At 54.1% G+C, this 10,487-nt stretch overlaps 1 protein-coding gene across 1 annotated transcript in view; it reads left to right on the top strand.

Annotated features, from left to right (window-relative positions):
• BSN (bassoon presynaptic cytomatrix protein) overlaps positions 1-10,487 on the top strand; it is a 105,889-nt gene that overhangs the window by 71,826 nt on the left and 23,576 nt on the right. Inside the window, exon 3 of the mRNA XM_008571562.1 lies at positions 4,766-5,650. Within this exon, the coding sequence (XP_008569784.1) occupies positions 4,766-5,650 (885 nt within the window). The remainder of the gene's footprint in view (positions 1-4,765; positions 5,651-10,487) is intronic.

Here is a 10,487-nt window from a genome sequence, read left to right as displayed (position 1 = left end):
GGGTAGGGGGTGGGAGATCGCCTCCTGTTGAGACCTGGCCAGTGACTCATGGCCCAGAAAGGCACAGAGTCACACTGGCTGATAGGGCCTTTGCAAGAACCTCTGGATTTGGCACCAGCAGGAACGGCTCCTTTATGAGCTGTTTCTGTGATGTTTCAACTTGTACCAAAATGGAAAGCATGAATGCGGCAACAGGCATGATGTCAGTGCTGAGTGACCCGACACACTGAATGCCTGCTCTCCCAGGGAGGGCTGGGGCTCAGAGGCAAGCCGCTGCTCTCCACAGGAAGGAAGGCTAAGTTATGTCTGCAACCCTCCTTTCTTGCTGGAGGGGTGGGGGGAGGGGAGCAGGAACAGAACCTCTTACTGCTGGGGGCCTTCAGAGCTTCCTGGCAGCCAGAGAGGTGACAGTGATGCAGGCTCCACCCTGGGAGCATCCTTTGAGGCCAGATATGGCAAACAAGGCTGGATCCCACCCTCTGGGACTGAGACACAGGGTGGTAGGTCTCAGTGTCACCAGTGTCCCTGCAGGGAAGATGTAGAAGCTGTTCCCAGAACTGCCCCACTCCCCTCCCTTCCCCAGAGCCTAATAGAGGGAGCAGCAGGGAGTGACCAGTGCAGACAGATCACAGCTGCTCGTTCGACTTATGGTTCACAGAGCTCCTAGGCTGGTCCCCAAGCCTCTGGATCCTTGCTGGACAGTACTGCCTGAGCTGCTCTTCTGCATATTGAACAGTTTGAGTAACAGAGCAACTGGGAAAGACTCTTCTCAGGGAGAAATTCCTCTCAGAGCCAGAGAGCCCAGGGTGCCCTGCCTTTCCAAATACTCAGGAGGCTCCTGGCAGGGTGGGCAGTGAATGGCTTCCTACAGGAAGCCACTTCCTTGTAACTTCTGCATCCTTCTCCCACCCAAACCACCTCGTGACCTACATACCATGGTGAGCCTTCCTATCCTTGCTGCCACCCAGGCCCCCACTGGGCTGGGATTCACAGATGTCCATGGAGGTCCCTGCCAACCCTCTCAGATGGAAGTATGGTTTTCCTTGTTGGCAGGAAGGGTGAGCTTGATAAAAGCTAGTGTCTGGCAGAGCTATCTACTTTGGAGTAGCCCTGGGAAGTACCCCCCAGCTCTACCTCTGGCTCCTGGGATGTGAGGCTGTGACTGGTGGCCTGCACATCTCCTGGCCATGTATCAGGTCAGGTTTATGGAGGTGTTGAACAGCAGAACCCTAGGAGAGGTTTCCTGTCACACTGGTAGAAAGACAGTCCCTTTGATTCTGGTGGGTAGCCAGCTTGGAGAGTGCCTAGGAGCCACAGAGGACCTCCTGGGCCCAGCCACTTAATGAGGAGGTACCACTGTGTGCAGCTAAGGAAGGCTCTACTAGTTCCAAGGCCAGGGAAGTCTGCCACAGGACTGTCCATGTGTACCCAGCCTGGGTGGACAGGTGGGCTGGGGGGGCCAGCCAACATCTCTCTCCCTGTCTAGTGGACAGCTTCCATCCCCCTAACATGGGGGTAGGGACCTTGGAATAGGGAGGAAGAGGCTGGGGATGGGCTCTTCCCTGCAAACTGCTGGAGATCCATGGGGGATGCAGAGAGGGAAGTCTTGCTCGGTTCAGAGAGCTCCCTCAACCAGTGTCCTCCTTGGGAGGCCTTGCATGCTGGACCTATCTGCCTGGACCTGAGCCTGAGCCTGGGAGGGGCTGAAAGAAGGCATGATCAAGGCTCCTCAGTGTCTGGAAGAGGCTGGATAGAAATAGTTGCGCCCATCTGGGCGATGAGTCACTGAGGGGCGTTTCAACTGTTTCTTGGAGAGATTCTATTTTAGGTGAGATGCCTGTGACACAGCCTGGGTAATGGGGGCTGGGAAAAGGAAGGTTCTGGTGATGAGTGCAGGAGTTTTAGCATGTGCCTTTGTTCAGCCCTGTCCAGAATCCAAGGGAAGATCACGCCAAAGTCCCAGGATAAGAAGCCTTACCTCCCAGTTCCCCCTTCTTAGGAAGTCTCACCTCAGGGCATGCTGCAACCCACAGGTACATGACAGAGATGGGACCTTGGGTGTGGGCTGAGCACCCACCACAGAACTGAGTTTGCGGCCACCAACCTGGGTCAGAGGCTGGGCCTTCCCTCAGAGGGATAATCCCCTCCCAGGGTACCTCTCAGAATGAGCAGAAATAGCCTCTCCTTGGGAACCCTCACTTTGATGAGAGTGAGCCTTTCCCTGCCAAGAATGGGCCTCTCTGAAGGGGTCTCTACCCACTAACTAAAATTGATTCCTCTGTGGCTTTGTCTGCCCAAATGTAGATAAAGCTGCCCTGGGTCTTAAAAAGCATCTGTGGGTTAACAGTTCCCAGCTGAGAGGGATGGCTTCACACCTTACTGCTCCAGCATCACTGTTCTTAGAGTTTCTAGAGCTGCGCTTGGTCTTTGGGGAGGGGGGTGCTCTGCTCCAAAGGGGTGACTTCTAGACCCCTGACTTGGCCTGTGTGAAGCTGAGTGGGCTTTGGAAGCAGGACTGCAGAAGGCACTAGGCTCCAGGCTGCCTAGGCTGTGGATCAGGACCTGGGCAGGGCAGGCAGGGCAGTCAGGGCCGATCTTGCCAGCAGTAACACTTCTTAGCCAGGTAACCACAAGAGAGCCTTTCACTAAATCATCTCAGACCTTGGTTTACTTTACTGTGAGGACAAAATGAGAACACCTGTAAACATGCCGTATGCGGTGTGTGGCACAAGGGGTGCTCACCAAAGTGCAGCATTCCCCACCCCCTGACCTGAATGCTGCTCTTGGGCTGCTGGGCAGGACACCTGAGCCTAGGCTCAACTGACAAGTTAACGCTTAGCAGCAGCAGCAGTACAACTCTGAGGCCTCATGGCAGAGGGCAGGGCTGGAAGCACCACTGAGGGTGAACAGAAGGGGCCTTCTGCACCAGGGACAAGACTGGACCTTTCCCTGGGTCACCAGGGTGCATGCAGGACCTCTAACTGCAACCACAGACAGGGGAATAGCCTTGGCCTCCAGCCTTGGCTCTGGCTGAGGAGGAAGAGCCTCCTCATCGAGGCCCCAAATCTCACGGCTCCAGTCTTCTGGAAGCTGTGCTCTGTCTTATTAAACCATCAGGATGAATCCCACAGACAAGCCTCTCTGGGATGAGTCCTGCTCTGTGCCACGTGCTGTGTGCAGCCCTGAGACCGCCATCAACAAGGGCTCACAGGCTGATTGGGAGACACCCAGTGAACAGATTAGTATATACTTGGGAAAGAATAAGCACTGTTAAGACAATAAGCTGGGTGATTTGATACAGAGAACCTGGAGGGTGTTTTAGATTGTGTTGCTGGAGGAGGCCTTGATGGGGAAATGATACCTGATCTGAGATGTACACAACAAGCTGGGCCAAGGGGCAGAGGGAATAGTGGGTGTGAAGGCCCTGGTGCAGAAATGAGCTCAGAGGACCACTTGGCAGCACAAGAGGCACAGTGTGTCTGGAGCGAGACAGCCAAATGGAGATGGCAGGAAAAGAGGCCAGAGAAAGGGGTAGGTTGGGGTGGATCAGAAGCTGTGGTAAAGAGTTCCTGTGGTGTGATGGGAATCCACTTAGGGGAATTTGAGCCCATGAGTGATATGCTCTGATTTACGTGTGGATTTTCTGGAGAAAAAAAATATTACTGGCTCATGTAACTGGAAGTTCAAGGGTAGACTTAAAGCATAGCTAAATCCAGGGAATTAAATGAAGTCGTCAGTTCAGCTCTTCTGTCCTTTTCTTGGCTCCACCTCCAGCTGTCTATTGACTTCATTCTCAGCATCCCTCTGCATGTTGGGGAAGAAGGCTGTGGACCGCTCCAAGGTGGCATCCTTCTGACTAGTGATCCAAAAAGAAAAAAGGCCCTTTCTTTCTTGTTGTTCATTTACCAAATAACATGGAAGGCTCTAACTGGCCCTGTTTGCAAGTTCACATGCCCATCCCTGCACAGAGCTAATGACAGAGAGAAACTACATGTTTATCACATGAATAGCAACATGTGTCCTGTTTGCTCTGAAAGCATGAATTATCCCCTTTTCTTTAAAAATCTTTTTTCCTTAAGGAAGAAAAAGGCTTATTTGGTTCTGCTTGTCTCAGTCACATCACATTACCCTGCACTCACTCACTTGCTGTCTAGATTTTTCATTATACATCTCGTCTCCTCAGCTAGACTCTGAGCTCCTCCAGGATAGGAACCATGGTCTTTTATTCTCTATGCCTCCCTCCCCAACCTATTACTCTTATTTATTTGTTCTGCAAGTTTTTATTGAATACTTAAGGTATATCAGGCACTGCTCTAGGGCTATGCTTTCCCTCCTTATTTATGTTTTGAAAGATCACTCTGGCTGCTGTGTGGAAATGGCGTGAGGGGGGAAGCAGGGGAAAGAGAGTGACCAGTTGGAGACTAAGGGGGTCATCCAGCCAGGAGGCTGGTAGCAAGAATTGGTGAGGTGGGACATGGAGATGGAATAACTTAACAGATCTGAGGTACAGACATTGGGGAGGACTCTCAAGCAGGAGGGCCTGGCAGGCACTGGGTTGGTGGTTGGGAAGGGGGTTGGGGAAGTGGTGCTACCTCAGCTCTGCCTTTCAGCCCCGCCCCCTGGCAGCCCAGAAACACCTGAGCAGGAGTTGGTGCTCCTGCCTGTGCTGGGAGCCAACCCTGGCTGCTGTGGGGCCTGCACTGACCTGGGTCATGAGCACCACCAGTACTGGCCACCCTGCTGACTCTGATGCTTCTCTCCTCAGGTGAAGGAGTGGCTCTGTCTGAACTGTCAGATGCAGAGGGCTCTGGGAATGGACATGACCACTGCGCCTCGCTCCAAGAGCCAGCAGCAGCTGCACTCCCCAGCCCTGTCTCCTGCCCACTCCCCAGCCAAACAGCCCCTGGGGAAGCCGGAGCAAGAGAGATCTCGGGGCCCAGGGGGACCACAGCCTGGCCCCCTCCAGGCTGAGACAGCCAGGGCCACCTCAGTGCCGGGGCCTGTCCAAACAGCTACCCCTCCAGAGATGGGGAGGGTGTCGCCTCAGCCCCCTCTCCCCACAAAGCCTTGCACAGCTGAGCCCAGGCCACCTGCAGGAGAGGCCCCAGCCAAAAGTGCCACTGCAGTGCCCTCTGGGCTTGGTGCTGCTGAGCAGACCCAGGAAGGCCTCACCGGGAAGCTCTTCGGCCTCGGTGCATCACTGCTGACCCAGGCGAGCACCCTCATGTCTGTGCAGCCTGAGGCAGAGCCCCAGAGCCAGCCTGCCCCCAGCAAGGGGCCGCCCAAGATCATCTTCAGTGATGCAAGTAAGGAGGCTGGCCCAAAACCCCCTGGCTCGGGGCCTGTGCCTGGGCCAACACCTGGAGCCAAAACTGAGCCTGAGGCTAGAAAAGGTCCTGGATCAGTGCCTGGACCCCTGGCAAAAACTGGAGGAACAACCAGTCCAAAGCATGGCAGAGCAGAACATCAGGCAGCATCCAAAGCTGCTGCCAAGCCAAAGACCATGCCGAAGGAAAGGGCCACCTGCCCACTGTGCCAAGCTGAGCTCAATGTGGGCAGCAAGGGCCCAGCCAACTATAACACCTGCACCACCTGCAAGCTCCAGGTGTGCAACCTGTGTGGCTTCAACCCAACGCCTCACCTGATGGAGGTAAGAGAGAATGCTCCCGTGAGCCTGTTGAGGGCCCAGGGCCTGGGGTAGTAAGGGGCATGGGAGTCAGAAAGGACTGCAGACTCCTGGGTCTGCAGCAGTTGTGGGGCTGCCCCTACACAGCTAATGCTGCAGACAGGCTGCACTCCTTTTGCTCAGACAACTGACTTGCACAGTGGGTGAGGCTAATGCCTCTGACTGGCTGACCAGTACCATGAACCTGGTCCCAGAGGTAGCCAGGCTCAGGAGGCCCTGAGCTGGCCTCCCCATTTCAAGCTACCTTGAGCATGGCCCTGACGAAAGATGCCAACCTCCCCTGCTCAGGTAGAACCTGAAGTCCCACCCTGCCCTCTATCTGTGACCCTCATGGGGAATGGGGTTAAAGAGCCATGGGGCACAGGGCCCCGCACCTGGGGGGGCAGGAGGCTTTCTCACAGTGGGGGGCAGGTCATGTTCCATTGCCCAGGCTGCAGCCCAGCCAGGTGGTGTCCATGACCTCAGAGCTCATGGGTATTGATGTCTACTTGTCAAAGCCACAGCCTTTGGTCCACATATTTTCCCTTGGGTTGCTTGTGGAGATGCTTACAGATGTTCTTCTTACTCATAAGAGAGTTTGAGGCAGAGCTGGGGTTGGAGCCAGTCTCTCTGCAGTCCCTGCTCCAGAGAGGCACACTGGCACTGTGAAGAACCAAGTGAAAGGGAGCAGGAGTCCCAGTGTTAGGCCCAGTGTTCTCTCGAAGCTTGGAGTCCAGCCTGGGAGGCTCAGAAGGATAGAGATACCCTGGCAGACCTGGACCTTCTAAGGGAGAGGAGGCTACTACTGCTCCTCTCCAAACCCCCTTATCTACTCTCCCCTGCCCAGGGCCACCCATGTAAAACCCACCATGGCTGCCATGGGCATAGCTGGGTATGTCGCCTTCCTTAAGTGCGCTTGGGGTCTGGGATTGGCACATCTTTGCAGGTAAATGTGTTTCCCAGCTGTGTCATGTCGGGAAATGGTCAAGCCAGGGCACCTGCCTCCTGTACATGGGCAGGCAACTAAGTCCTTTGGGATCTTGGGCTGGGCCATGAATGGCTGATGGTGGGGCAGGGGTGTGTGGAGTTCATGGTGTTACCATGATCTCTGTGGCACCTTATTCTGCCTCCCCTTGGACCAGGCCACCATGGGAGCCCCCACTGGAGCCTCCCAGTATGACTAGGAAGACTGTTTTGGCTGCTACAGGCCATACTTTCCAACATTTAGGGAGGGGAAACCCTGAGCAAGTAACCTCCTCATGTAACACCATGTGTCCCTCCTGGCCCCACACTAACTTCCTTGAGCTCTAGGGCCAGTGGCTCACTAGAGGATAGCTTGCCTGGCCGGCAGGGGGAGGGGGTATACCAAGGGGTCTCCACGGGGCCAGGGGAGTACCAGCTGGCTGCTCTGCCCACAGACCTCCAGGCACAATCTCACTGTCAGTCAGGTGTGGTGCCCTGACACTGAGGGACTGTGAGCCTAGGGAACTGGTAAGCTGGTCTGGCCCAGAGGACCCTTGTCCCCAAGAGACCTCCCAGCCCACATTTCCTCATTAAGCAGGATGTGCATAGAGGGGAGGGAAAACTTTCTTTGTCTGGGAGCATGAACATTTCTGACAGCTCATTTTGGCAGCCCCTGGGCCAGGCCACAGAAAATGCTGATTAGGCCCAAACAGAAGTGTTTCAGTCACATGTCTACTCTAGATGAGGCATCTGGATTCTGATCTAGGCCTCTCATTAGCTGTTTGGTTCTGGCTTTCCTGGACCTCAGAGCTTCTGCCTCTTAATGGCCAGCATTCCTCCTGCCCCAGCCCCACCATGTCCTGCAGTCTCCAGGTTCTGCCCCACTGCCACCTTCTTGGCCAGGACTACCCTTGCTCTACAGGGTCTGATGGGTTCCATGAGCCTGAGAGCAAGGCCTTTGGGCTTTCTTGTCCTAGCTCCTCCCCAACCCAGGTCCTCTGCTTCCCTGCCTGCTGCAGTCAGAGGGTGGCGCTGTGTCTCTGACCCCTTTCTCCTCATAGCTCTCCCTGTCAGTGCTGCTGTCTGCAGCGGGCCTATGTCTGCTCTGGGGAAGGTGTGCACAGGCAGCCAAGATGCCCCTTCCCATGGTTCCCACCATGGAGGACACATCACCATCCACCATCAGAGATGCAAGTCAGCAGCCCAGCCTCATCCTCAACTCCTTCTCTCTCATCTCAGCATCCATTCCATGGACCTTGCAAGCCCTGCCAGCTCTGCCTCCCCACGGTCACAAGAATCTGGCTTCTCCTCTCCATCCTGTGGCTATAGCCCGGGTCCTCCCTCCTTGTCCTTAACCAGGGCGTGGGCTGTTTTGAGCTCACCTCAGCAAATGGCCACCTAGCGTTCTGAGCACTTTTGTGCTTCTCTGTGACCTACTTTGTGTGTTCTTGATTAGAGGCTTCTGATCAAGGCTTCATCCTGCCTGGGGAGCAAGGTGGCAGGGCCAGCAGGTCCTTCTCAGATCCTTCTCCAAGTCCTAGGGGTAGATCTTCTGAGGCTGTCTCTCCCTGTACCTTTCTTGGCCAAGGCCAGCCTGCCAGACTCAGAATGACTGTGCTGTGTCTCTGTGCACAGTGTGAGGCAGAGAACCCAGTGTCTGCATGCAGGCTGGGGGCCTAAGGGAGGGACTGACCAGGGGAGCCACACTCACAGCTCCCCAGGGGCCTGATGGAACTGCTGGGGCTCCACCTGAGGCCAGAGCCAACCATCTGGACCAACAGGTTGGGAATTTTCCTCAACATCTCTGAGCTATAAAAATCCTTTTCCTTCTTTCTAGATAGGGAGTCCAGAGCATACAATAGAGGAGGCAATAAAATTGTATCCCTTTTCCCTTTGAAACTTCCTCTGAAAAAATAACCATAGTGCTATTTAATGAGTCATTTCATAATTAAGAGTTGTTGATTCTAATTTTTTTTTTTTACCTATTATCTTTTTGAAGGATAATAGTACCCTCTGGCGTAATTTTTAATTGACTTTCAGTTCAAAATAGTCTGTGAAGAAATTTCTGGAATTGGAATTGTTCTAGTAAATATTGCTACCTATTATCTTTTTGAAGGATAATAGTACCCTCTGGCGTAATTTTTAATTGAGTTTCAGTTCAAAATAGTCTGTGAAGAAATTTCTGGAATTGGAATTGTTCTAGTAAATATTGCCAGTTTCTTATCTTATTTTAACTGCCAAAATTCCAGCTGTGCCCTTGAGAAGTTGGGCCTCGCTGGGCAAAGGGCCTGGCACCTGTGATATGTGGGGCTGGGCTGGGCTTATCGGGGCAGAGGCTGTAGTGGGGGCATCAGGCGAGAGGCTGCCTCTGCAGGTGGTGATCTGAGGGAGCTCTGTCTCCTATGTGTGGAATGGGGGTGATAATACTGTCTCTTAGGTTTCCGTGAGAACTAGGGGAGATGGTGTACCTCAGATGCTTACGCATGGCCTGACACAGTCAGCCCTTGAGCTAGGAGATTGGAACCAGAGTATCCTAGAAGAGAGTCTCTGTGTGGGGAAGGTGGAGTCCCCGCAAGTCACTGGCTATCTGGGTATGAATGGGCCCTGTGTCCCCTGCAAGCTCTTGGTTTCATGAGGGACACCCCCAGGAAATATATTTGGTGCTGGAGCATGAGGGGAGCACAGCCCAGCCGCAAGGGATTCCTCTTATGGGAGGCAGAGAGCCAAAAAGCAGGAGCTTAGGGGTGTGCAGGTACAGGAGGGGCAAGGTCAAAGTCAGGAGAGGAACAGCAACACCAGTGATGGCCGTCTCTGTGGCCAAGTGTACAAGTCTTGGGCCTTCTACCTCTGGGCATCCTTTTCCCTGGAGTTCTCATTCACTGCCTCCTGGTCTGGCAGTGGAGCTGAGGGTATGTAGGGCCAGGCAGCTGGCCATAGGGTGTTGATTGGGATGGTGTCACCATAACCAGACTGGCACACAGGCCAGCTTCACAATAAAGAGATTGTGTGGACTACAGGCTCATTCAGACAATGGCAAACAATGCAGGGAAGATGCCTGGCATCCAGCCCACTCCACTGGGCTCCCCTAGCCCATGAGACACATGGGCCAGTGGTCCCAGAAGGCAGCAGTTCTCACACTCCTGTGGAGCACTCCTCCAACTCTCTCACTTTCCCTTCCTCATTCTAAATAGTGATACCCTGAACCACCGAGCTCCATCAGATGATGTGCAGACCTGCGTTTCTCACCTTTAAGTAATCATTGTCCTTGGGGAATTTGTACCTTCCTGCCCCCAAAAAGGAACGGGACAGAGAGAGGCAAGGCAGAAGTGGTCATCAGAACCTCCACATTGTCCATCCCCTGCCCACTTGCCAAAGAGGCCAAGCAAAGAGGAAAGCAGGCAGCAGTTCCCCCAGGACTGAGACTGGCTTGGGCTGGGTGAGGGAGAGTATGAGAGAGAATGTAGTGAATGAATGAATGAATGAATGAATGAATGAGAGAACAAACATTGAAGCGGGAGAATGAGTGAGTGAACAAGTGAGTGGAAGAACAAGAGAATGAATGATCGGGACAGAGGTGGGGTACACACTGGGGTGGGGGGAGATGAGAGTAGAGTGAATAAAGTAATTAGGACCTCAGCAGCCGTGTTCCAGCGCCCAGGCACAGAAATTCTACATGGCCTACCTTCCACCCCTTTCCCATTCCCCAGAAGATGTGGGCCTGGGCCAGATCTCCCCTGTCTCCACCCCTACCAGCCCCAATGCCCTGTATCCTTCTACCCCAACCCCAGAGGCCTGGGAAGGGCCTCCAGCAGCCAGGTCAAGTGTTTATTTTTAGCTCTTACTTCCCAAGCCTCCTCCT

Source organism: Galeopterus variegatus, unplaced genomic scaffold (genome assembly GCF_000696425.1).
Source record: "Galeopterus variegatus unplaced genomic scaffold, G_variegatus-3.0.2 Scaffold701, whole genome shotgun sequence".
NCBI classification, from domain to species: domain Eukaryota; kingdom Metazoa; phylum Chordata; class Mammalia; order Dermoptera; family Cynocephalidae; genus Galeopterus; species Galeopterus variegatus.
Note: the sequence above shows the minus strand (reverse complement) of the source record. Positions and strands in the feature narration are given on the sequence as shown.